This window comes from Malus sylvestris, chromosome 3, assembly GCF_916048215.2.
Source record: "Malus sylvestris chromosome 3, drMalSylv7.2, whole genome shotgun sequence".
Taxonomy (NCBI): Eukaryota; Viridiplantae; Streptophyta; class Magnoliopsida; order Rosales; family Rosaceae; genus Malus; species Malus sylvestris.
The window spans coordinates 25,159,315-25,186,979 of NC_062262.1; the positions used below are offsets into that span (position 1 = coordinate 25,159,315).

At 40.3% G+C, this 27,665-nt stretch overlaps 2 protein-coding genes across 4 annotated transcripts in view; both read right to left on the bottom strand.

Moving 5' to 3' along the window:
* The window catches only part of LOC126614454 (uncharacterized), a 39,804-nt gene extending 24,482 nt beyond the window's left edge, over positions 1-15,322 (bottom strand). Inside the window, exon 1 of the mRNA XM_050282132.1 lies at positions 12,235-15,322. Coding sequence (XP_050138089.1) covers positions 12,235-13,038 — 804 coding nt within the window. The 5' untranslated portion in view covers positions 13,039-15,322. The remainder of the gene's footprint in view (positions 1-12,234) is intronic.
* LOC126614452 (glycerophosphodiester phosphodiesterase GDPDL3-like) lies at positions 2,539-25,998 on the bottom strand. 3 transcript variants are annotated; one of them, XM_050282130.1, is made up of 10 exons: positions 25,727-25,998; positions 24,801-25,094; positions 23,979-24,094; positions 23,360-23,861; positions 23,013-23,051; positions 22,579-22,863; positions 22,012-22,154; positions 16,213-16,696; positions 15,740-16,061; positions 2,539-2,761 (listed from the first exon to the last, which is right to left on the bottom strand). In XM_050282130.1, the coding sequence occupies exons 1-9, from the start codon at positions 25,824-25,826 to the stop codon at positions 15,766-15,768; spliced, it is 2,259 nt and encodes a 752-aa protein (XP_050138087.1). In that variant the 5' UTR covers positions 25,827-25,998; the 3' UTR covers positions 2,539-2,761; positions 15,740-15,765. The 3 variants fall into 3 exon arrangements, with proteins under 3 accessions (XP_050138087.1, XP_050138086.1, XP_050138085.1); XM_050282129.1 differs by lacking the exon at positions 2,539-2,761 and adding an exon at positions 15,460-15,637; XM_050282128.1 differs by lacking the exon at positions 2,539-2,761 and having other exon boundaries at positions 15,460-16,061.
* Positions 25,999-27,665: the final 1,667 nt, after the last annotated feature.

The window sequence follows — 27,665 nt, forward strand, 5'->3', positions numbered from 1 at the left end:
CCGCATTCAGAGAACATTGAGCAGTGGCACACTTCATAGAGCAAAGTACTTCCTGGAAAAAGCGAGGCATGGGCAAAGTAAATCCCAACACAAAATAGTAAGAGTGGAACTTGATGGCTCTCCGAGCCCCACCACATGGCTCACATCTACTACCATCCTTGACATATTTCACACGCACTCCCGACGGAATAGCATGCCTATATGCCTCAAGAAAGTCTCTAAACAAGTCATCGGAACCAATTTTGAAGTGAGCAGCTTTGAAGTAGCCAACCTTGCTCAAAGACCCGCCTTGACGATACAATGGTAGCACCCCATCATCATTTTTATGGCTCGAGGAAGACATGCTTGAAGAAATTCTGCAAAGACGCGAAGAAAATTCGTTAGACGGCTGCTTGTGAAAAAAAAAAAGGGCTCGGCACAAAAGGCCTCACTACCCAAGCAGCTCTCAACCTTTCTCTCTCCTCTTTGACACCAGCCCAGGCACGTAGGCAAAAAAAAAAAAAAAAAGCAAAAGCAACCATCGGGCCTCAGCTTGGTCCGATTCCATGGCCCAAAAATCCCTTGGCCTACTCCTTTTCTTCCTCAGGCATAAGCCTGAGCCCAGCTTTAAAGAAAAACAAATGAGGAGACCCTCACCTCGTCCCCTAGCCCGACACCAGCTTGGCCCAAGCCAAGCCCAGACCACGACACCCGAACAAATCAACTCTCGGCCCGAGCCGAGATAGGAGCTGAGCCAAAATCACAAGGCTACCCTACGACAACCCTTGTGCCGTGACCTTTCCAAGACCACTTCCTCGACCTCTGTTGAGCTAATTTCAAGCCTTGAGACTCCTAAAAAAAATTAAGAAGACTAGGAAAATTAATTTTTTTCTTACCTTGAAGCGGCGTGAAGACAAAGCAAGCAATGAAAGACAATCATTTGCACGGGTATGAGTAGAAGATTGCTAGGGGAAGGGGATCAAATATCCTCTAAGCTCTCTCTCTCTTGTAGGGTAGAATAAATCGCTCTCCAAAGTTGATTTAATAATCCACTTAAGGTGGACTTAGATAGGCTTTGGGAGAAATTTATTTCCCTTTCCTAGAAGGATCTAATTTCCAATTAAAGAGGGAATCTACTTCAAAATAGGAAACAATCCTACGTTTCCTAAAGCAAGAAGATCTCTACACCTGCTGCCATTTTCTACAAGCAGCCCAATAGGTGTGAGGGCATTTGTGGAGCCAAAAATAATCAAGAAAAATATGGAGGCGACACATGGATTCTTAGGTAAAAAGACAAAATTACCCTCGAGGCACACCGAAATTCCTATGCACAAGTAGTGGGCAATCACAATTCAATCAAGGGCAAAAGTGATCAAAATAGGTAATTATTCAAAACCTATTTCATCCATCCTCATCAAATCCTCCCCACAAGGCAACTCCCAAATTATTTCTTTCAAATTATATTAATTGGCTAATTAATTGATTTATTACTCAATTAATTTATTAATTAGCTAATTAATTGTAAATTACACCTAAAAACCCACTAAATGTGGCCGGTTCCCATCTCTCCCAAAGGGGACGGCCACACCCCTATAAATACCACCCCATCTTCTCCAAAAACGTAAGTTGAACCTCTTGCAAAATTCTCTAAATTCTCCAAACACTTTTCCCTCAAAATTCTAACTTTGGCATCGGAGGTTGTTTGGCCAAAGCCCCCCTTCCAATTCTTTGTGGGCACATGAGACTCTTGGCCTTGACCTAAGGTGTTAATTGTTTTTGCATGTGCATTTTCGTCCAATAACAAGAAGGAAGAAATTTGCATCCACAATTATAATCATATTGTTCATGATTAGAAAATTTTGAGCATTAAGTTAACTTGTATGAATCTATTAAAGCGTTTCTGTCTTTCATGTATATGTGGTTTGGTTGATGAAATTGATGAAATAATACGTTAAGTTGCATGAATGAATATTTGGCGTATGTGCACATTTTCCTATGACTTACAATCATTTGGATGCCTTGATTGATTATTAATACATACAAGCTAAGCTGGTTGTTGAATGCTTCAATGCTTAGTTCTACCTTTCATTGAGATTGCTATTTGATGTGTTAAGGAAAGGTCAAAGAATGAAAATTTGTGGTAATATTGATTTCATTGCCTAAGTAAGGTTGTTCCCAAGTGCATATTATAATTTATACATTGATTGGCAAATTAAGTAATGATGTTGCAGATCAGTGGAGCTTGAGTTTCATGTAAGTAATGCCTTACATTTGCAGATGACCTATAAAGTATGTATGGTTTAGATTCCTTGTATGCAGTTTAATCTTTGGTTGGATTCATTAAGTCACATTTTCGTGTGTTAGTCAATTGTCAGATGAAATGTATACCGAATATCAATTTGTTACTCAAATTACATTTTAAATCATGACATAGAGGCTGGTCATCTTGTCCACAAGAATTGATCATGTTTCGTGGTTGGATTTTAACTGGCATGGCATGGTCTATGCATTGCATCAGTTGTGAGGGTTTTCATCTTTCCACAGGGGTTGGAAATCACCAAAAGTAACTGGTATGGTACATAGATCAGTGTCAAAAAACATATTAGTTCATCTTGCTCACAAGTGCTGAATTAATTTTGTTTTATAAAGTTTGAGATATTTTACGTGGACATAGGCCTTTGTGGTATTTTCAGTTGTGTTCGTTGACTACAAACATTGGTTTGTATGCTTGTTGTTGGTCTAATAAAAGTGATGCATGATTGTCTTGGAATTGTATTCACACCTGCAGGTTATGATAGTTTCGTTAGATGAAAAATATCTGCATTGGCAGGCTAAAGGGCTTTGAAGAAGCATAAAATGTAACTTATGTATTACAATAAGGTGGACCTAAGATGATATAAAACAAGACATTTTGGTTTAAATTTTCATCTCTTGATCATAATTTTACGGTGTTTCATGTGCATAAGGATTTTAGCATGTGTGTATTTGAAAAAGTATGGTTTGTTCTTGTATTCTGTAATTATTTACATTTTATTTTGGATTTGTTCAAGTTTCAGTTTGCATCATTGGAAGATGTTTATCTAATTCCAAGTATCTAATTAGTTTTGTACCAATATACAACACTCAAACACTCTCAACGAATACCCGCTTTGACCCTCTCTCTCATGACAATTTGTAGAGAACCAGGACCCAGAGAAGGTGAGAATCCAACCTTCCCAAATTGCACAATTAAAAGGTAATACTGAATTTAATAGAGTTGGGTGTTTTGCATCCATTGAACAAATTTATAAACACTGAATTTAAAAATCAAATATACAAATAAAATAGTAGGTCAAATTCATTATTAGTTCTCTTAACTTCTGTTGAATAGATTTATACTATTGTAGGTTTAATGAATATTATTTTTAGTTGATAATTAATTGATGATTAATTCCGTTATTCATTATTTTATCGCCAAATACGATGAATATTTATTAGCAAAAAATATAGGGTTAACTATATAATTAATAGAATTTTGATGGTGGATTGAATTTCTTGAGTTATAAATAAGAAAAACTAATGAAAAAGATTTGAAAACTTTAAGTTTTAACGATAAGGACAAAATAAAGGGTAAAGTGAATAGTACCAGGATTGACTTTTTAGTATAAAAATGTGGTTTTTCGTTAAAGTGAACAGTACCGGGAGTTTTTCGTTAAAGTTTTCCTGATATATACTCTATTTGAGTTTTCCACTGATGAAACGATAGGACCCAATTGTCCCACATCAGCCGTTTCTTATGAGGGTTTTTATATAGGACAAAGATTGTCTGCCCTCCCACTTCTGGTGCCCTTCCGTGCCCTCCTGTTTGTGTGGTCACGGTTAAGTCACGTCAACATTTTATATTACTATTCATTTTTGTCTTATTATCTCTATAAAAAAATAATATAAAATGTTGATGTGGCTTAACCGTGACCACACAAAACAGGAGGGCACCGGAAGTGGGAGGGCAGACAATCTTTGTCCTTTTATATAATGAAGTGCAGTGATTAATGATAGTATTTTATATTTGATAACAAAATTTAATATGGAGTTTGAATGGATCGAAGCCTTCTTTCTGGGACTTGGATTCTCTGCCCTCCCATTTCGGTACCCTTCCCGTGCCCTCCTGTTTTGTGTGGTCACGGTTAAGCCACGTTAATATTTTATATTATTTTTTTATAAAAATAATAAAACAAAAAGAAATATTAATATAAAATGTTGACGTAGCTTAACCGTGACCACAAAAACAGGAGGGCACGGGAAGGGTACCAAAATTGGAGGGCAGAGAATCCAAGTCCTTCTTTCTGATGGTTTATATTTTGATTTATCTCCTGTAATTTGAATGCACATTGTTTTATTATTCTTTTCATATTAAAGTTTTTAAATTTTTATGGGTTTAATTATTAGGTTGCTGAAGGAGGATTTGAATTCGATTTTTTCACAATTCAGACCATTCATTAGTCAACACAAGCAAGGTTTTGATTGTTTTAGAAAACTTGTGTCTCCTCGCTCTAGAAGAGAATTGGGAAGATTCTGAAAGGTGATTGCTTTCCAATAGTATTTTTTCTGTTTACTTATTTTTTGTTTGGATCCCGATATCATATAGTGCAACGCCGCAATATCTTATATTTTCTTGATTGTAACAACTCTTCCTATAATACAGTTGCTTTCATTCTTTTCAGATGTCTGTAAATTCCATCTGGGTTCTTCAAATTCAAGCCCCCCAAATTTGAACAATTTGTGTTACCCGGTTAGTCATTTTCATGCTCATTATTTAATTGCGGACATTACTCTAACATGTTCAATCGATTTCATAATTTCTGATAAGTGCATATGCCCATTGAATCAACTTATATATATATATATATACACACACACACACACATATATATATATATATGACTGCTTGAATTAGGACTTATCGAATCAAGGTAGCTACAAGGAAATTTGAGCCTTGGCCTGTAAAGATATGATTTTGCAAGGAAGCCAGTACCTTCTAGACTCATTGGATGTGAAGATTTGTATGATCGAATATGCGATTAATATACTTGGATTTTATTAAAATTTTCATGATTTTATAGTCTTTCGTTTGAATTTGTGGGTTTTAGTTTTGTTGATGCACAAAATCAGCGAGGACTTTGGTATAACAGAAAGTGTCAAGTTTGTGACATTCGCTAGATTGCTCCGGTCACTAGTGTGGATAAGTATGTAAATGGATAGAGACATGGAAGCAAACACAAGATGTATGTGGTTCACCCAGATTGGCTACGTCCACGGAGTAGAGGAGTTCTCATTAACTGTGAAGGGTTTACACAAGTACATAGGTTCAACATCTCCTTTAGTGAGTACTAGTGAATGATTTAGTACAAATGACATTAGGAAATATTGTGAGAGAATGATCTCTATTTATAGAATAGAGTTTCTAGTTTCATTCTGACATTGACACGTGTCGTGTTGTGATTGGCTTCTGACACGTGTCGCGTTATGATTGGCTTCTAATGTCGACACGTGTCGCGCTGTGATTGGTCTCCTGGTTGGAGGGAAACTCTTCTGGGTCCTTGATGGTATAACGTTGACCGGTGCTCAATAGTTTCAGGATTGGTCAAGTATGGTACAAACAGTGCTCTCCTAAGTTCTCAAGTGAGGGAAGCTCCTCGGTTGGGGACTTGCAAGATCCAAGCCATTGAGTAATCACGAAACTTCTAAGTACCGAAGTGTGGTATCATTTTCATTTGTCGTATCTGTCCTACGTAGATGTGGCATCTTCTCTAGAAGTACTTTTCCTCCATCCAGGGGTGATATCTTTAACCAATGAAGATGCACAAAGTAATGTATCAATTTAACTTGAAGCTTATTTGTAGTTTCGAGCTTGGTCAAGTGCGATACAAAACCCTATAATAGGAGTCCCCCAAGTCGCTAAGCTAAGAGATTTGCCGAAAGAGGTAACAGACAAGGTAAGCAATCAGACTTCCAAGGAAGCAACCTGGATCGGAGGTTCGACTTCGACTTCCGATTGATTGTTCTCCTTCTCCTTGTGTCGTAAACAGCAACAAGGATAAGGAGAAGCAAATGGAGAAGAGATGATATGAGATACTTTTGCTTTTGAAGAAGTAACTTTCCACAGGCTTATTCTTGAACTGGGCTGGAAGGTTTTCTGGTTTCCTCCAAGGTATAAGGCCGACTCAAGAATTTGAGGGTCAAAACAAGTCCATTAAATCAAGAGTGTGTTTGACCTTAATGATATGGGATACTTTTGCTATTGACGAAGTAATAGATGAATCGGCACATGTTCTGTTGCGCTTGTCTCCACATGTTTCCTTGTATCCTCACTTGCCCTATCTGTTCCTCAGGAATATGTGGTATCTTTTTTGGAAGCATAAGATGTTGAAGATGAGTACTCGAGAGCAATGCCAGGTAAGTAATCGGGCAAAGGGTTCCAAGCAGTCAGCTCCTGATTGGAAGCTTGATTCCAAGTGCTGACTGATTGCTCTATTTCTCCTTGTCTTGCAGGTAAGAACAAGGGCAAAGGAAAAGACAGGGAAAAAGCATGATATGGGATACTCTTGCTTTTGACCCTAATGATATAAGATACTCTTGCTCTGGTGTGGCTGGTTTGCATAGGTATTATTGGGGAGGGAAGAAAGCTGAGTATTTCGAGAGGCTTCATTGGGAGTGCCCTCTCAGATATGAGGAAGGGTTGAGCATTTTTACAGGTCTGCATGTCCGTGGAGAATGGAAGTCGACATATATAAAAGTCTCCCTAACAACAAGTAGTAATGTTATTCCTTTACCCTTCTTGGTCGTAGCAATGCAGTGGGAGCTGTAAGCTTCATGTGTTTTAACTTTGTTAGAGCATTTTGAAAAAGTGGTATGTTGTATCTGGAAAGCTGATGTTGCGTGTGAAGATTGCAGACAAACTTTATCCAAGGAAATCTAGCTCTCGAAGTTCGGAGAACGATGCCTTTTCGGTTTTCGAACAAGCAATCCTGTCAGGGATCTAGCTCTCGAGATTCGGAGAACGGTATCTCTTTGATTTTTTAGAAACCAATCCTGTTGGGAGTCTGGGTTTGAGATTCGAATAGCGGTGCCTCTTCGATTTTTGAGAAAGTAATCTTGTTGGGAGTTTGGCTCTCGAGATTCGCAAGGCGGTGCCTCTTCGATTTTTGAGCAAGTAATAATGTTATTCATTTACCCTTTTTGGTCATAATAATATAGTGGAAGCTGCAAGCTTCACATGTTTTAACTTCGTCAGAGCGCTTTGAAAAAGTGGTCTGTGGTATCTGGAAAGCTGATGTTGCGTGTGAAGATTGCAGACAAGCTTTATCTAAGGAAATCTGGCTCTCGTCGGAGAGCGGTGCCTCTTCGATTTTCGAACAAGCAATCATGTCGGGGATCTGGCTCTCGAGATTCAGATAACGGTGCCTCTTCGATTTTTGAGAAAGCAATCCTGTTGGGAGTCTGACTTTTGAGATTCGGATAGCAGTGTCTTTTCGATTTTTTAGAAAGTAATCCTGTTGGGAGTCTGGCTCTCGAGATTCAGAGAGTGGTGCCTCTTCGATTTTTGAGCAAGCAATCTTGTTGGGAATGCTTTCTCAAATGTGAGTAAAGGTTGGGCATTTTTGCCAATCTGTCTTGCCACGGAGCATGGAGGTTAACACACATTGGGACTTTCTAGTTATCAAGCAGTGGTGTTGTTCATTTACCCTTGTGGGTAATAGTAAGGTAGCTGAACCTTCAAAATTTATGTGTCTAAACTTTGTTAGAGATCTTTGGTAAAGTTATCTGTGGTACTCAAGGAGCTAATGTTGCGTGTGGAAAGTGGTGCCTCTTCGAAATCCGGAGAGTGGTGCCTCTTCGATTTTTGAACCAACGGCCATGTTGCCCTTTCTTTTATAAGGGCACCAATTGTGTGCAAGAAGTACATTCAGAGAGTTATTGCTTGTAGGAATTTTCCCCTTACTTCAAAGATTTATTGCACCTCATTTTTCCTTCATCATTTCTGAGAATGTCTGGCCTATTCGACCGTCATTTTGACTTGAACTTTGGTGAAGAGGCAACCATGCCTTCTCAAGACAACATATGGCGCTCATCCTTCTTATCCCCTACTGGTCCTCTTACCGGTGGGGACTATGTGATGAAGAATGATATGACCGCTGCGGTGGTGGCCAGGAACCTTCTCACTCCCAAAGATAACAGACTACTTTCCAAACGGTTTGATGAGTTGGCTGTTAAGGATTCTCTGGCTCTCAGTGTTCAGTGTGCAGGTTCTGTGTCTAATATGGCCCAACGCCTATTTGCTTGAACCCGCCAAGTTGAATCATTGGCGGCTGAAGTGATAAGTCTCAAACAGGAGATTAGAGGGCTCAAGCATGAGAATAAACAGTTGCACAGGCTCGCACATGACTATGCTACAAACATGAAGAGGAAGCTCGACCAGCTACAGGAATCTGATGGTTAGATTTTACTTGATCATCAGAGGTTTGTGGGTTTGTTCCAAAGGCATTTATTGCCTTCGTCTTCTGGGGCTGTACTGCGTAATGAAGCTCTAAATGATCAACCTTCAGTGCCTCATCCTTCTAGGGTTCTGCCTAGTACTGAGACTCCGAATAATCACCCTATGGTGCCTCCTCTTTATGGGGCTCTGCCGACTGCTGAGACTTCTTCTGAGCAACATTTGTGAAGGCTCCCTCTTGTTTGTTTATTTTGATTCATGTATATGTACATATTTGTAACTTATCAGAGATATCAATAAACAAGGTTTGCTTCATTTCAACATATTGTGTTAAATACACCAAGGCCTTCTTCACTAAGTTCTTTAAATTTTTCCTTTTGTTGAAGCTTGTATATTGAAGCTTTGTGAGTGAAGCATGTAGGTTGAGGTAGTGCTCCCTTAATTTCCCGAGTGAGGAAAACTTCTCGTTTGGAGACTTGAAAAATCCAAGTCACTGAGTGGTCGTGAGACTTCCGAGTATCAAGGTGTAGTAGCATATGGTAGGAGTCCCCCAAATCTCCGGTCGAGGGAGTTGACAAAGGAGGTGTCTTGCTAGTAGCCAAGCTTCTAAAGTAACAAAACTTCACCATTTTCCTTTCTAAGTGGTAGCCCAAAACTCCTCCTTCATATATATTTTTTATGAAAGTTATTAGGCCCAAAGAAAATGAGGCCTAGGCAAATTCTTTTTTTTTTCGAAATTTTTTTTTCGATTTTTATTTTTATTTTTATTTTTTTGAATTTTCGAATTTTTGAATTTTTAAATTTTCGAAAATATATATATTTTAAAGCTTTATAGGTGAAGCTTTGGTGTTGAAGTTTTGTAGGTGAAGCCTTGAGATTGAAGCTTTCTTGGGCACCATGAATTGATTTTGCTTCACACTATCTTGATCAAGATAGTGTGAAGCTTTTGTAGGTGAAGCTTTTGTGTTGTCAACCTTTTGTGGGTCAACCTTTTGTGGGTGAAGCTTTTGTGGGTCAAGTTTTTGTGGGTGAAGCTTTTGTGGGTCAAGCTTTTATGGGTCAAGCTTTTGTGGGTCAAGCTTTTGTAAGTCAAGCTTTTGTGGGTCAAGCTTTTGTGGGTCAAGCTTTTGTGTTGAATCTTTTGTGGGTGAAGTTTTTGTGTTGAAGCTTTTGTAGGCGAAGCTTTGGAGTTGAAGCTTTGTAGGTGAAGCTTTGGAGTTGAAGCTTTTGTTGGGTACCATGAATTGATTTTGCTTCACACTATCTTCATCAATAGTGTGTAAAGCTTTTGAGAATTGTGGTTGCCCTCCATTGATGAAGCTCTTGTTGGCACCATAAATTGGTTTTGCTTCACACTGTCTTGATAAAAAGTGTGTGAAGCTTTTGAGAATTGTGGTTGAACTCCTTTGATGAAGCTCTTGTTAGCCCCATAAATTGGTTTTGCTTCACACTGTCTTGATCAAGAGTGTGTGAAACTTTTGAGAATTGTGGTTGCCCTTCATTGATGAAGCTCTTGTTGGCACCATAAATTGGTTTTGCTTCACATTGTCTTGATCAAGAGTGTGTGAAGCTTTTGAGAATTGTGGTTGTACTCCTTTGATGAAGCTCTTGTTGCCACCATAAATTGGTTTTGCTTCACACTGTCTTGTTCAAGAGTGTGTGAAGCTTTTGAGAATTGTGGTTATCCTCCATTGATGAAGCTTTTGTTGGCACCATAAATTGGTTTTACTTCACACTCTCTTGATCAAGAGTGTGTGAAGCTTTTGAGAATTGTGGTTAAACTCCTTTGATGAAGCTCTTGTTGGCACCATAAATTGGTTTTGCTTCACACTGTCTTGATCAAGAGTGTGCGAAACTTTTGAGAATTGTGGTTGCCCTCCATTGATGAAGCTCTTGTTGGCACCATAAATTGGTTTTGCTTCACATTGTCTTGATCAAGAGTGTGTGAAGCCTTTGAGAATTGTGGTTAAACTCCTTTGATGAAGCTCTTGTTGGCACCATAAATTGGTTTTGCTTCACACTGTCTTGTTCAAGAGTGTGTGAAGCTTTTGAGAATTGTGGTTGCCCTCCATTGATGAAGCTCTTATTGGCACCATAAATTGGTTTTGTTTCACACTGTCTTGATCAAAAGTGTGTGAAGCTTTTGAGAATTGTGGTTGAACTCATTTGATGAAGCTCTTGTTGGCACCATAAATTGGTTTTGCTTCACACTGTCTTGATCAAGAGTGTGTGAAGCTTTTGAGAATTGTGGTTGAACTCCTTTGATGAAGCTCTTGTTGGCACCATAAATTGGTTTTGCTTCACACTGTCTTGATCAAGAGTGTGTGAAGCTTTTGAGAATTGTGGTTGTCCTCCATTGATGAAGCTCTTGTTGGCACCATAAATTGGTTTTGCTTCACACTATCTTGCTAAAAAATGTATGAAGCTTTTGAGAATTGTGGTTGAACTCCTTTGATAAAGCTCTTGTTGGCACCATAAATTGGTTTTGCTTCACACTGTCTTGATCAAGAGTGTGTGAAGCTTTCTACGAGTTGTAGTGTTTGCATTGTTATAGAGGGGAAATGTTTGAAACAGATGCAAGAGGGCTGAATAGCTTGATCTTCATATGCCGTGCACTGAAGTTGTTGGCTTGCAATAAGACTTTGTTGGTGATTATAACTCTTGTTGGGCATAAGTGCTCCCCTAGTTGAGTTGTCAAGCTTGAAGGTTTTTGATTATTTGTGAATGCTAGGAGTTCACATGTACAAGTTGTACCACTCGTCTTCTGGTAGGTGGAATGAATGGTGAGTTGCTTTCATCACTTGGTTGGTAGTACGAGTGTGAGTTGCCAAATGATATTAGAGTACGGGTTGTACATTTCATCACCTGGTTGGTGGCATGAAGATGAGTTCCTTCTTCACCTGGTTGGTGGCATGAGTGGCAAGTTGCCAAATGATATTAGAGTACGGGTTGTACATTTCATCACCTAGTTGGTGGCATGAAGATGAGTTCCTTCTTCACCTAGTTGGTGGCATGAATGGCAAGTTGCCAAATGATATTAGAGTACGGGTTGTACATTTCATCACATGGTTGGTGGCATGAATGTGAGTACGGGTTGTACATTTCATCACCTGGTTGGTGGCATGAATGGCAAGTTACCAAATGATATTGAAGTACGGGTTGTACATTTCATTACCTGGTTGGTGGCATGAAGATGAGTTCCTTCTTCACCTGGTTGGTGGCATGAGTGGCAAATTGCCAAATGATATTAGAGTACGGGTTGTACATTTCATCACCTGGTTGGTGGCATGAAGGAGAGTACGGGTTGTACATTTCATCACCTGGTTGGTGGCATGAAGATGAGTTCCTTCTTCACATTTCATCACCTGATTGGTGAGAATAAGAGCAAGGTGTCTAGGCACATTGTAGCAAGTGTCGAATGACACAAAATATATTGAACCCTTTCAAAGCACAGTTGGCTTAAGTATGAATGTGTCCGAAGATGACATTGTATGCCGTTAGGCAATCAACCACTAGGAAATTAGTGGTAATGGTAGCTGTGTAAGGGCCTGTACCAATGGTGAAAGATAAGTGTATGCTTCCCAAAGGTTGCACGATATCACCTGAGAAGCTTATCAAAGGGGAAATCGAGCGGTCGAGCAAGTGTTCAGCTACATTAAGTGCCCTGAAAGCTTCAGCAAACATGATATTGACTGAAATCCCCACGTCTACCAGGATTCGTCGTACTTCAAAGTTGGCTATGTAAGCTTCCACGATCAGTGGGTCGTTGTGAGGGTAGATGATACCTCTTTCTTTCTCAGGGTAGAAACATATTGGATCCCAGTTATGCTGGGGTAAATGGCCACGCATGTGGCGTTCAAAGGTGTGTATGCCTCATACCTCGAGGTAGGGGCTATCCTGACACGTGCTTGACCCACTGTGTTGACTACCTGGGGTCGGGGATTATCATGGCGATACCCTTGGTTATCGCAATAGTGTCCCTTACTCCTTTTACTAAAATGAGACTGGTGAGGATGGAAATCTTTCCTTTTACCCTGAAATTGATATGTCTGTTGACTTGGCAAAGTATTAAGTAAAGCAGGGGGAGGCACCGCTGCCGTTTGGAAGGTCGAGGTCTTCTCATTTGGTTGGATCTGGCTTCCACTCCCTACTTGTTGATAGGGGTTAACCATATGGGGGTTCCTTTGGTATGTCCTTGCTTCGGCGGAGGCGTGGTTGTAAGCTTGTGCCATCACCTCAGAGTAAATCTTCCAAGTGTTGGCATTGATCATGTACTTGAAGAAACAATCACGTATGCCTGCCATGAAGGCCTTGAGGGCGGTCTTGCCATCTGCCTCAGCACAGCGAGAATACTCATGGCTGAAACGACCAGCGTACTCTCGCATTGACTCGTCCGGCTTCTGGCGAATAGTGTACAAGTCATCTGCAGAATGCAAGCGATCGGTCTGGAAGATGTGTTGAGAGACAAACAGTTTCCTTAATTCCTCAAATGAGTCTATTGTCTCAGGTGGAAGACGGCAATACCAGTTTAGAGCTTCGCCAAAGAGGGTGGAGGGGAAGAGAAAACATCGCTCTTCGTCGGTATGCATCCGATATGCTATGGTGGACTCAAAGAGGTTAAGGTGTTCAATTGGGTCCTCCCTTCCAGTATAGAATTGTAAACCAAGCTTTTGTTTTGTCTTCGCTTGAAGGGGGGTGTCAAGGATCCTCCTTGTGAGAGGGTTAGGCCTGGGTTAGTTCCAGTCAAGTATCTCAGCCTGACGTTCGGCCTTCAACTTGTTTACTTCCTCAATGAGCTGTAGGACAAGGGGGTCTTGAGTGGAGTCATGTACCACTAGGATTTTCTTTCGTAAATCTTCATCGCTTCTTGGAAGTAGAAAATTTGAGCAAGGGCGTGTGATTTTTCCTTGGACTCGCCATACTAACTTCTAGCGCGAGTCTGTCGGAATACCTCAAAGTCCCATGTACCTTCATGCTCCTCTAGGACATGTCGTTCCTTCCCTAGATTGGCACCTGGCCTGGGTCGTGGGAGGGGACCGAGTCTTTCAGAAACCTTTGGGTCGTTGATCTTCGAGCATATGTGGAGGGGATTCTCTCGACGTTACTTTAGGAAGTCTCAGCAGTCACGATAAACAGTTTTCGATCCTTCCAACCCTTCTACAATGAGGTGTCTTCCTCCACTTCTCCTGCTTCGGGTCGAAGCAGCTGGGTTAAGAGAAGTTTCATGTTGATCAATGTTTTGATGATTAGCTCACTGCTCATCAGGGATACCCATGTTGAAGGAAGGTGACCTTCCGTGTTGGGGGGCACCAAGATGATGGTTGATGTCCACAGGGGCAACAAGCTTGCGTGTTTGAGTACGCATAGTTTCGTGGAACGTCTCAAAGAGCTTCTCATACTGCTCCTGGAGGACCTCATTCTTCATTGCTATCTTGTTGTTTTGAGCTTCTAGCTCATCGACTTTAGCTTGAAAAGCAACCCTATTTCCTTCCTTCGTTCGTTGCTTCGCACTTGGTGCAATAGGGGTGTCATTTTGTGTGATGTGGCTTCCTTTGCTCCCCATGTTGGAGAGGGATGCCTGATCAAAAGAGAGTGTACAAATGGTGGAAACCAGCTTGACAAAGCTGAAGAGAGTGAGAATAAGTGTCGTTCCCATAGACGGCGCCAAATGTTGATGCACAAAATCAGCGAGGACTTTGGTACAACAGAGAGTGTCAAGTTTGTGACCTTCGTTAGATTGCTCCTGTCACTAGTGTGGATAAGTATGTAAATGGATAGAGACAAGGAAGCAAACACAAGATGTACGTGGTTCACCCAGATTGGCTACGTCCACGGAGTAGAGGAGTTTTCATTAATTGTGAAGGGTTTACACAAGTACATAGGTTCAGGCTCTCCATTAGTGAGTACTAGTGAATGATTTAGTACAAATGACATTAGGAAATATTGTGAGAGAATGATCTCTATTTATAGAAGAGAGTTTCTAGTTTCATTCTGACATTGACACGTGTCGTGATGTGATTGGCTTCTGATGTTGACACATGTCGCTCTATGATTGGCTTCTAATGTCGACACGTGTCGCGCTGTGATTGGCCTCCTGGTTGGAGGGAAACTCTTCTTGGTCCTTGACGGTATAACGTTGACCGGTACTCAGTAGTTTCGGATTGGTCTGGTCAAGTATGGTACAAACAAGTTTAAATCGTGGGTTTTGGAAAATTCTTCATTAAATTTCTGGGTTCTTTTGATGTGGATTTATGTGAGATTAATCAACTGCAATGTCGGATATGATAATAGGTGGGCATGTTCATAAGTTTTCCGATGTTCTCTTATCAACTCTTAGTGTTGAAATAGTAAGCTACTAATGATGGATTAATCAAAGTTGGGACTAATATTTTAATCTCTCTATCAATGATTTACAATTATATCATAGATGAGACTAATATTTTAATACCATGTTTATTAGCGTGCTGGTATTCGCCAAGATGGGTAGTCTACCTTGGGAGTCGCAACGAATGCGGAACTTAGGTGATTCTCTAGAGTGCGCATATAATTTTGGAACAAAATGCGAGAGTTGAAGGTTTTTAGTGTTGTAAAACCTATTTGTATTATACGGTTTTGAAATTCTGAGGTTTCAGTGGGCATCCATTAATGCAGTGTTTTTACAATCTATCTGACATTCCCGCAACATCGCACGAGCAACAGCTCTAGTTATAGACTAAACCGAGCTAGATCATCGTTACTAAACTTTTGGGGAAAAAAAAACTGAAAATACATCTTGCTTTCCACGGCCGTTCATGGTGTATGGAGATTGGAGAGAGATTTATTTTGAACACTGATGGGATATGAGTTTTTATTTTACTTTAAATTTGGTGGTTAATAGTTCAAGAAGTTTGGAGAAGCCAAATTTCTGGTTTTTCATTTCAAGGGTGTTCAAGTCTATCCGAACCCAGGACGTGTGGTGTGGAATACAAGCAAATTTGTTCCCAACCACTGATGAATTTAGGGGCTAATGGTTTGCTATAAACGAACGATAAAAACTCTTTCACACCCAAAGAATACATGATGATTCATGAGTACAATTACACCAACCATATACAAAAATACGGCATAAATAAGCATGAAGATATCCAGAAATTTACGAGAAGAATGAGGAATTTAATTACCTACAACATCAAAACCCTGAATGCACAGCTATTCCGTAGTCAAGTTAAAAATAAAATAATGATTAGCTAGCCCCGGTATATTCATTCAGCAAAATGCTCCAAAGCAAGCGCAATAAGACGGGTAACTTACAGTATATGAGCAACTGCCTAGCAGTTTCAGAACACGAAAAGAGCGGCAATCGTCATAGCCAGATACGAGAGGAAGAAGCATGCGGCAATCTTAGGCTGCCCGGAAGGTTGAGGTGAAGCTCCCACTGAAGATCCACTAGTTGGCGCAGGAGCCTGGGCCGTAACGGAAGGCAAAGGTGGCTCAATCACATCACTCTCCCTCAGGGTTGGATTTGGAGCCTCAGCAGGAGGCAAATATGAAGGGGTAACAACTTGTATCAGACTGGCTGGCTGAATAGGACTCATGTAGTTAGGTACTTCTTTTCTACCTAAACACCGGTTCTCTGCAACAATCAAGCACCAAAATATTAATCGCTGACGTATATCCGGTAATCTTAGCGGCTAAAATGGACTTGCCTTCCGATAATAATCTCCAAAGCACTGATGTATCTAACATCATTCGGACCTGAAAAGATTGTATACAAGTACACTTACTTTTGTATCTCGCCGCCGTTTTGGGGAAGTCTGTGATAACACCATCAATATTGACCCCCGAGACAAATGAATTGATCTCCACAGTTGGATCCGAGAAGAAGTCCCATGGTTGACTCACAAACTCGTTGCTGAAGAGTTCAACATAAACTGGAAGCTTAGCGTCTTGTAGTTTTGATACAACATCTGTTACACCAGTGATAAATGCCTCGACTTCGGGAAAGATAGAGGCCTTGTTGATGACCACAGAGTCGGCAAACTTCTTGATGCCCTCAATAGTTGAACTAGGGGCATCACCAATTTCCTCTTCAATTTTGTAAACAAGTTCATAACTGGTTTTCTCCTTGAATTTCATCAGAACAGAACTATTAGTGGACTGAATCTTGACATCTAAAGCTGTCTGATTATCAAAACCTGCTTTGCTCAAGGTATTCATGACTGCATCAGTTATACTTAATTTCTGCTTCTCTGCAAGATACGCTGCATACTGAAAGAAAGCAGTACAAAATGTTACCGCCATAAGAAAGCTTTGAATAGGGGTGACAATGAACAAAAAGGTCACTTCAGACCATTGAGAAACAGAACCTTGGGCATTGAACCAGCCCATTGTTCAAAACAAATGACTGTAGATGAGACATTTACAATTTAACTCCAACAACAACAACAACAACAAAGCCTTTTCCCACTAAGTGGGGTCGGCTATATGAATCCTAGAACGCCATTGCGCTCGGTTTTGTGTCATGTCCTCCGTTAGATCCAAGTACTCTAAGTCTTTTCTTAGAGTCTCTTCCAAAGTTTTCCTAGGTCTTCCTCTACCCCTTCGGCCCTGAACCTCTGTCCCGTAGTCACATCTTCGAACCGGAGCGTCATTCGGCCTTCTTTGCACATGTCCAAATCACCGGAGCCGATTTTCTCTCATCTTTCCTACAATTTCGGCTACTCCTACTTTACCTCGGATATCCTCATTCCCAATCTTATCCTTTCTCGTGTGCCCACACATCCCACGAAGTATCCTCATCTCCTCTACACCCATTTTGTGTACGTGTTGATGCTTCACCGCCCAACATTCTGTGCCATACAACATCGCTGGCCTTATTGCCGTCCTATAAAATTTTCCCTTGAGCTTCAGTCGCCTACGACGGTCACACAACACGCCGGATGCATTCTTACACTTCATCCATCCAGCTCGTATTCTATGGTTGAGATCTCCATCTAATTCTCCGTTCTCTTGCAAGATAGATCCTAGGTAGCGAAAACGGTCGCTTTTTGTGATCTTCGCTAGATTGCTCCGGTCATTAGTGTGGATAAGTATATAAATGGATAGAGATAGGAAAGCAAACACAAGATGTACGTGGTTCACCCAGATTGGCTACGTCCACGTAATAGAAGAGTTCTCATTAATTGTTAAGGGTTTACACAAGTACATAGGTTCAAGCTCTCCTTTAGTGAGTACAAGTGAATGATTTAGTACAAATGACATTAGGAAATATTGTGGGAGAATGATCTCGTAATCACGAAACTTCTAAGTATCGGAGTGTGGTGTCGTCTTGACTTGCCTTATCTGTCTCATAGGTAGATGTGGCATCTTCTCTGGAAGTACTCTTCCTCCATCCAGGGGTGGTATCTTTAACTGGTGGAGATGCACAAGGTAATGTATCAATTTCACTTGAAGCTTACTTGTAGTTTCAGGCTTGGTCAAGCGCGATACAAACCATGTAGTAGGAGTCCCCCAAGTCGCCGAGCTAGGGGTCTGCTAAAAGAGGTGACAGACAAGGTAAGCAATCAAAGCTCCGACTGATTGTTCACCTTCTCCCCATCTTGCAGCAGCATGAAGGATAAAGAGAAGAAAAATGAGAAGAGATGATATGAGATACTTTTGCTTTTGAAGAAGTAACTTTCCACAAGCTTATTCTTGAACTGAGCTGGAGGGTTTTCTGGTTTCCTCCAGAGTATAAGGCCGACTGAAGAATTTGAGGGTCAAAACAAGTCCATCAAATCTAGAGTACGTTTCACCCTGTTGATATGGGATACTTTTGCTTTTGACAGAGTAATGGATGTATCGGCACGTGTGCTGTTACGCTTGTCTCCACATGCTTCCTTGTATCCTTCGCACTTGCCCTATCTGTTCCTCAAGCAGATGCAGAATCTTCCCTGGAAACATAAGATGTTGAAGATGAGTACTCGAGAGCAATGCCAGGTAAGTAATCAGGTAAGGGGTTCCAGGCAGTCAGTTCCTGGCTAGAAGCTTGATTCCAAGTGCTGACTGATTGCTCTCTTTCTCCTTGTCTTGCAGGTAAAAACAAGGCCAAAGGAAAAGACAGGGAAAAAGCATGATATGGGATACTCTTGCTTTTAACCCTGATGATATGAGATATTCTTGCTCTAGTATAGCTTGTTTGCAGAGGTATTATCGGGGGGAAAGAAAGCTGAATATTTCGAAAGGCTTCGTTGGGAGTGCCCTCTCAGATATGATGAAGAGTTGAGCATTTTTGCAGGTCTGCCTGTCCGTTGGGGATGGAGGTCGACATATATAGGAGTCTCCCTAACAAGTAGTAATGCTATTCCTTTACCATGCTTGGTCATAGCACGGTAGTGGGAGCTGCCAGTTTCACATGTTTTAACTCTGTCAGAGCACTTTGAAAAAATGGTCTGTGGTATCTGGCTCTCGAGATTCGGAGAACGATGCCTCTTCGATTTTTGCGAAAGCAATCATGCTGGGGGTCTGGCTCTCGAGATTCGGAGAGCAGTGTCTCTTCGATTTTTGAGAAAGTAATCATGTTGGGAGTCTGGCTCTCGAGATTCGGAGGGCGGTGCCTCTTCGATTTTGGAGCAAGCAATCTTGTTGGGAGTGTTGTCTCGAATGTGAGTAAAGGTTGGGCATGTTTGCTAGTCTACCTTGCCACGAAGCACAAAGGTTGACACACAGGGACTTTCCAATTATCCACTGTTCCTTTACCCTCTCTTCGATTTTTAAGAAAGTAGTCATGTTGGGAGTCTGGCTCTCGAGATTCGGAGGACAGTGCCTCTTCGATTTTGGAGCAAGCAATCTTGTTGGGAGTGTTTTCTCGAATGTGAGTAAAGGTTGGGCATGTTTGCTAGTCTACCTTGCCACGAAGCACAGAGGTTGACAAACAGGGACTTTCCAATTATCCAGCAGTGGTACTGTTCCTTTACCCTTGTGGGTAATAATATGGTAGCTAGACCTTCAAAATTTATGTGTCTAAACTTTGTTAGTGCTGTTTCTTTGCTATTCTTTTACCTTTCTTGGTCAGAGCGATGTAGTGGGAGCTGCAAGCTTCACGTGCTCAACTTTGGCAGAGAACTTTGGCAAAGTTATCTGTGGTACCCATGAGCTATTGTTGTGTGTGGGAAGTGGGTGATTGAACAGTAAGATTCATGTGCTTTCTACTTCACCAGAAGTCTTCGACAGAATGCCCATAATTTCTGCAAAGCTGAGTGTGTGTGTGACAGGTGCTGACAAGGCTAGAAAAGTAGGTGCCTCTTCGATTTCTGAGATCGGCCCTCGTGGTCTCTGAGCAGCCCAGCTTTTGAGAAAGCGAGCGCCTCTTCGATTGATTCGGAGAACGATGCCTCATCGATTTTTGAGAAAGCAATCATGCTGGGGGTCTGGCTCTCGAAGATTCGGGGAGCAGTGTCTCTTCGATTTTTGAGAAAGTAATCATGTTGGGAGTCTGGCTCTCGAGATTCGGAGGGCGGTGCCTCTTCGATTTTGGAGCAAGCAATCTTGTTGGGAGTGTTTTCTCGAATGTGAGTAAAGGTTGGGCATGTTTGCTAGTCTACCTTGCCACGAAGCACAGAGGTTGACACACAGGGACTTTCCAATTATCCAGCAATGGTACTGTTCCTTTACCCTCTCTTCGATTTTTAAGAAAGTAGTCATGTTGGGAGTCTGGCTCTCGAGATTCGGAGGACGGTGCCTCTTCGATTTTGGAGCAAGCAATCTTGTTGGGAGTGTTTTCTCGAATGTGAGTAAAGGTTGGGCATGTTTGCTAGTCTACCTTGCCACGAAGCACAGAGGTTGACACACAGGGACTTTCCAATTATCCAGCAGTGGTACTGTTCCTTTACCCTTGTGGGTAATAATATGGTAGCTAGACCTTCAAAATTTATGTGTCTAAACTTTGTTAGTGCTGTTTCTTTGCTATTCTTTTACCCTTCTTGGTCAGAGCGATGTAGTGGGAGCTGCAAGCTTCACGTGCTCAACTTTGGCAGAGAACTTTGGCAAAGTTTTCTGTGGTACCCATGAGCTATTGTTGCGTGTGGGAAGTGGGTGATTGAACAGTAAGATTCATGTGTTTTCTACTTCCCCAGAAGTCTTCGACAGAATGCCCATAATTTCCGCAAAGCTGAGTGTGCGTGTGACAGGTGCTGACAAGGCTGGAAAAGTAGGTGCCTCTTCGATTTCTGAGATCAGCCCTCGTGGTCTCTGGGGAGCCCAGCTTTTGAGAAAGCGGGCGCCTCTTCGATTTCTGAGATCAGCCTTCGAGGTCTTTGAGCAGCCCAACTTTTGAGAAAGCAAACGCCTCTTCGATTTCTGAGATCAACCCTCGTGATCTCTAAGCAGCCCAGCTTTTGAGAAAGCAAACGCCTCTTCGATTTCTGAGCAGGCGCCTCTTCGATTTCTGAAGCTCCGTCGAATGCAGATTTTTATAGGGGCTGGCATTAAGTTCCAAAGCACACTTGAATCTCCACCAGTAGAAGCTTCATTCTTGCACTTCTAAGATCTTGATTTGTCCGACCTCTTCTCTCTTCAACACCTTTGAAAATGTCTGGCCCCTCCGACCGTCGTTTTGACTTGAACCTTGTTGAAGAGGCAGCCCCGCCTTCTCCAGACAACATATGGCGCCCATCCTTCGTCTCCCCTACTGGTCCTCTTACCGTTGGGGATTCCGTGATGAAGAATGATATGACCGCTGCGATGGTGGCCAGGAACCTTCTCACTCCCAAAGATAACAGATTACTTTCCAAACGGTCTGATGAGTTAGCTGTTAAGGATTCGCTGGCTCTCAGTGTTCAGTGTGCAGGTTCTGTGTCTAATATGGCCCAACGCCTATTTGCTCGAACCCGCCAAGTTGAATCATTGGCGGCTGAAGTGATGAGTCTCAAACAGGAGATTAGAGGGCTCAAGCATGAGAATAAACAGTTGCACCGGCTCGCACATGACTATGCTACAAACATGAAGAGGAAGCTTGACCAGATGAAGGAAACTGATGGTCAGGTTTTACTTGATCATCAGAGATTTGTGGGTTTGTTCCAAAGGCATTTATTGCCTTCGTCTTCTGGGGCTGTACCGCGTAATGAAGCTCCAAATGATCAACCTCTGATGCCTCCTCCTTCTAGGGTTCTGTCCAGTACTGAGGCTCCAAATGATCCCCCTCCGGTGCCTTCTCTTTCTGGGGCTCTACCGACTGCTGAGACTTCTCCTAAGCAACCTTTGTGAAGGCTCCCTCTTGTGTGTTTATTTTGACTCATGTATATGTACATATTTGTAGCTTATCGGGGATATCAATATTTACAATTTAACTCCACTAGGATATATTATCCAGCCATATTTGTAACCATTAGTTAGCTCTCTCAGATCCACCCATCAATGAAATCCCCAAGCCAGGTTTAAAGTTGTAAGGAAAGAAGCGCAGGATGGGGAAGAAGTGAGAATGATAATGACATGGTGAAATTGTATTTGGAGTCCCAAATAGGAAAAATAACTACTGAAACTTCCCAACAACCAAAGCTTGAAATCATATCATAGGCCAAGCAGTGAAAGATGAAGCAAATACCCACCTCTATGCCGATCAAGACACCAGAAAGAGAACTTGACCTCTTTGCCAAGGCCAAGAAATCAGATAATGTCAAGTACTTGCCACCAGTTTTGGACATTGGATTCCGGTACAACGTGTACTTTGACCATGGATTTGATATTGTTGCTACAGTTAAAATAAGAAAAAAGATAATACAGGGAGTCAAATTATTGTTCACGAAAAGTTTTCTTGTTTATGAATTCTTATGAGGTAACAAACATTCTTGAAAAGGGTCTCACTACATGGCATATAAGGATTTAAGATATCAAGGTAAGTGTGTAAAATTAAAACACAGTGGCACTCAAGAAATACAAGTGTATTAGAAAGTTGGAAATTTTTACAGGTGACTTGTTTAGAAAAGGAAAAAAAAAATGTTTATCAACAGTCTGAGTTATATCATAATCTATGAAACGGATGTCTTAAAAATGAAATCTCATATAGCCTTAAAGGTTCTATGGTTTGGGAAGAGATCATATAAATACATAAAACAGTAAATTTCAATGCCAAAGTGATAAGCAAGCAAATGAGATTCTATTCTATTTCTACTTACGGGTCAGGCCTTCAATGTCTTTCCATGTTAGGCTAAAGGTATATATTCCACTGCCAGCCTTAATTTCTGGAACAACCTTTGTGAGGTCGCTAAAAGGTGATTGAGCAACTGTCGTGCTATCTATAAGATTTATAGAACTTGCGCAGAATGGTATTCCATCCTTGGATATTTGTACAGGACAATCTAGTACATCTACCCCATTTGCAATTGCTTTTTCATATGCCCAGTCAGTACAACTTGGTAAGTCTCCACTTGCTCCGTGTTTCGAGATAACCAAGGGCTTGGCTGGATCATGAGATAGATGAAAGAATAGATTAGCAATAATGCTCAGGTATTTGCGCATGTCACTATAAAAAGTCAGAATTTATGTATATCAACTCAGCAGAAAGAAAGGGTCAATTTGTTAAATCTTATCATGACAAAGAGTGACGTACCTTGTCCTGAAGCATTACTTCCAAGATGGGCAAAACAATCTGCAGTAGTTAAGAGAAATCATCATTATCAAGCACAACTTTAATTCTTTAAATTGAAATAAGCAACAAATAATTAACGCTTAAATTAACTTTCCACGAGTTTTTCCTTGTGATCTCTTGTGAACATTTACAACTAACTTAGATCAGTTACAAGGGATCATTTTAGGAGCTATATTGATTTCAGTACCTAGATTGTTTGGTCATTTATATGCATCCCACGATGCATTAAAATTTTAACTTTCCTTCAAATGATATAGCGCTACATACTAAAAAGAACTAAATCTTATGAACAGGAAAAAGAAAATTACCTATGGCCTCAGATGGTGTTATTGGAAAGTCAGACAGCACACCATCAACACTGAAGTCACCATTGTCAATAAATTGCAGGTACTCGGACACTGGATCATAACTGTAATTGTAAGCTAATGGAACATCATTAACAAAATCTGACGCAAATACTGTTAGCCCTTCTTTATGAGCATCTGTTACAACTGAAGTGTGAGGCTCTAAATAATTATCCTTGGTGACAGGCCATATGTAAGTTTTAGGAATTAGAATTCCTGAGGCAAATGTCTTGATAAATGTGAGATTCTTTAATAAAGAACCATAAGTTTGGTTGGTTGAAGGCTCTGTCTCATCTTGTCCCAAAAACCGAAAGACCAGCTTTGTTGCACTCGGACTAACCCGTGCTTTGATACTGTTCAGGAAAGCCACCTCCGGTGATGAGATATAATTGATAACCACTTGTTTAGATACAGAAAGCACATAGTTTCTCATACTCAAGTTGTGTTGTGAGAAGAAGATATCATGCTGCAAAAGCATTAGAGAAAAGACATTGCTTCAAACAAATATAGAAATCTAAAGGAAAAGGTTAAAACATGAGTGCACAGTTCTAAAGACAAGAGAAAGGTATAGTTTATCTTATACCTGAATATTCAACCATAAGCTTGGAGGTTTGATCTGCGTAGCAACATCTTCGATAAGGAGAATTGGGTACAGATTGCCATCAAACCTGTTAGTTCGAGAATATATCCCCTGAGTAACTGTATGGGTAACAAGAAATCAGTAAGAAATTATAGGAGTTAACATGAATGTTTCTGTCACCAATACAAAATAGTAGTTAACATACACATTGTCTTTTGTTTTCATCACGATATATACATTCTATGCACATAAATACATGAACTAGTATATGAGGTGGTCAAGCTAGCATGTTATCTCAGATATACTTGTAACATTGTATATATTACTTATGGAATTGTACATGTGTAGTGTACACAACATTGTAAAAAATATAATGTCATAGGTGTATGATGTATCAAACATGATATGTTTGGATTGTAAAGTTATAAAACTTGAATTTCGATCTTTTGATGTGATTTTGGACTCTTATTGTGAGTTTGAGGTGTTTGAAATGGGGTTGGGTTTAGCTGTAAATTTTCATTATTATTTTGTGCTGTTCCAACTCAAATTTATGTTTCACTATGTAGAGGCAGTAACATGATTAATTCACCCACGTAAGCAAATAAGAAGAAAAAATTCCCTTGAAAACGGAACATGAAAAGGCATAATCTTCAAATTCAACAGTCAACCGTACATAAAAACATATAAATCATAAATAAAAAGAGGGAACAAATGCAAATTCCTTTTTGCTACTTCTATATTCAAATAACTTGGACATGCACAGCCTTGTTAAAATCATGACCATTAACAATATAGCAGAAAAAGTTTCAGACAATTTGCACTCACCATAGATAGATGCTAGGTCGTCCAAAGTATAATCCACAGTAAACCATCCTTTGGTAGGAACTCCATTAACTAGGTAACTTTTATCCTTTTTTGGCAAGACCATGTCAATATTGGAATTATTATTCAGCAAGAGATCTGGAAAGCAAATTCCAGCTCCATCCTTCGTCAACTGAACATCACACCATAAGACTGCATCCTGTACACTTGTGATCAACGCCAAACTGAAGGCCGCAGAACTATAACCCGGAAAGAGCCCAGAAAATCCTCCGCGTGCTATAACCTTAGGCGGATCTCCTGCAAACCGAACCAATCCAGTTAGCTCACTGAACATATAGTGGGGAAAAGTTGTACTACAAAAATATTAGAGCCCCAATTGGCAGCAGAAGCAAATTCTAGAAAATGTTTCCATTTGAAATCGCTGGAAATTTATGAAAACTTTCCTAAAGATCATCGCTTCAGGACGTACGCGATTAAAAGCGTTCTAATTTTGAAACCCATGTTTCACAATCCCTGGAAATTAATATGCTCTGGAAAAACCAATTCTCCAAGACCCTAGCCGGAATTCGAATTCAATCGCAGTGTCACTTTCAGTCTGCGTATATATCAAGCGGCTTTTCGGCTTGGAATATCGAAATCAAGGAAAAAAGCAGTACAAAAAAGGAAGATCACAAAGTTTCCTCCTCCTTTGTAGATGAATTTGCAAACTTTCTCCTCCTACTCAACAAGCAATACACTTAATTCCACTAAACATGCACAGTCACTAGATAATACGCAATTAAGCAACTACTTTCTATTTTTAACTTCCAGTCTCATAATAAATCCCCATTCCTCCATTTTCTCAGCAACCAAACACAAAATTAACAAAAAATTCAAGTAAGATTTATAATACATGAAGCAAAAGGAAGGCCGGAGCTGTAGAGGATTACCGCTAAGTGTTTTCCATTTACTAGATCCCTGCGCAGAGACCAGAGCTACTGCTGAGTGAAGAAGCAGAGCAAGTGCAACCAGAGCGCGTGAGTTACACATCGCCGGAGAGGCCGCGCCGGAAATTAAAGAGCTGTACAACTTCCGGCGGTCTCCAGACGGTGTCGTTCAGGTCTTCTCGGGAAATGTGTGAGATTTTCTCAGCCAAGAGAGAGTAGTGAGTATAGAGAGAGAGAGAGAGAGAGAGAGAAAGAGCTGTGAGCTCTGGACCTCAGGCTGCTTTTCAGTGTATCTATTTATATATTAATTAATTTTTTACTTTTAATTTAAAGTAATTAATTGTCACTTAACACGATGATTTAGCAATATTTCTGAGATGTAGTAGTTTCAATTTTCGATAAAATTGAATTTGAACCACGTTATTGCAAGTGTATTGTAAAACTAAGCACAACCTCTCATCTTAGTATAGACAACATTGTTTGTTAAAAAAATAATTAATTAATAATTAATATTTGGTTTGTGTGTAGGGGGGTTTAATTAATTAAACGAAAATGTTAACATCAATGAAGAACCAGGGTCTAAGTGTGAAGTAATTAATACACGCTTCCACGTGGTGTTGATTGACAGATTGAGCAAGCCGGCTCCGGAGACGGCTTTTGTGAGCCGGGAGCGTAGTGCGCACCACTGGTCTCTGTCGGGACTCGTTAGTGGAGATGTGTCTGGAGGAGAGAGAAGGATCCGAAGAGGAAGAGATCCTACGTGTTTTGCCGTGAGCTCTTGCTAGTACGATCACGCGGTTGTCACTGTAAACTGAAATTTGGTTAGCGGATAAGAAAAAACAAGCGATCCAATAAAAATAAGGAATTAACTTCCCTGCTGAACATTTCAGCAGGAATCCCTGCTTACATCCAATTATGGGTGGATACGTGTCTAAGTTTTGATTAAAAAAATTAAAATTTAAACACGTGTCCACCCGAAATTGAGTGTAAGCAGGGATTTATGATGAAATGTTCAGCAAGGAAGTCTTGTTCTAAAAATAATATTGATTAACGTACAATTTAAATTTTGCGAACCAATTTATTAATTAAATATTAATTAACGTATTTATTTCTTATTTGTGACATGTTATTTGATTTGAAAATTTGGTTTACCTAGTCCTACTCTTTCTACCAAATTCTACAAGAATAAAGAAACACTATTACACTATCGTTTTAAGTTTTTTTTAAGTAATTGAATTAGTTTAACTTGAGCCACCAAATATGTACAAAATGAGAAATTAAAAATAATAATATCATTCTTACAAAACACTTTTAATCTAGAGTTTAGGACATTTATTTTATTCTTATTTGTCAAGCTTGAACATCGAGCCGAGCTCAATTTTAACTCGAGTTGTTTCGTCAAAAATATCGAGTTGCTCACGTATTTTACAAGCCGAACATACTAATGTTCAGGTTTATTTCTTATTCAAGCCGAACTAGGCTTGGCTTGATTCTTTCACGAGCTAAACTGTTTCGAGCTAATTTACAGCCCTGGTAATTAACCATCCCTCCACTTAACCTTTGTTGGTGGAATTGAAATTTTGTTTGGGAGACGTAATAAAAAGTCCCCCACAAAACTTTTTTCATCAAAGAATACTTAGACAACTTCTTTATTATTAATGACATTTTTATATTATATGGACAAAAAATAAAAAGTTAGTCACACTTACTGAGAGTTTTAGATTACAAAAATGTCTTTTACAATAACGAAAATGTCCTTAATATGTGCCCGTAATGATTTAAAAAAAGTTTTATTAATATTTTATTAATAAAAAAGTGAGAAAATAAATTATACCCTAATTTTAAGTTGGATTCACTCACGTTGCCTCCTCCTCCCTCCCTCCCTCCCTCCTCCTCCCTCGCCATCTTTCTTGTCAATTTTATTTTAACTTCCTTCAGATCG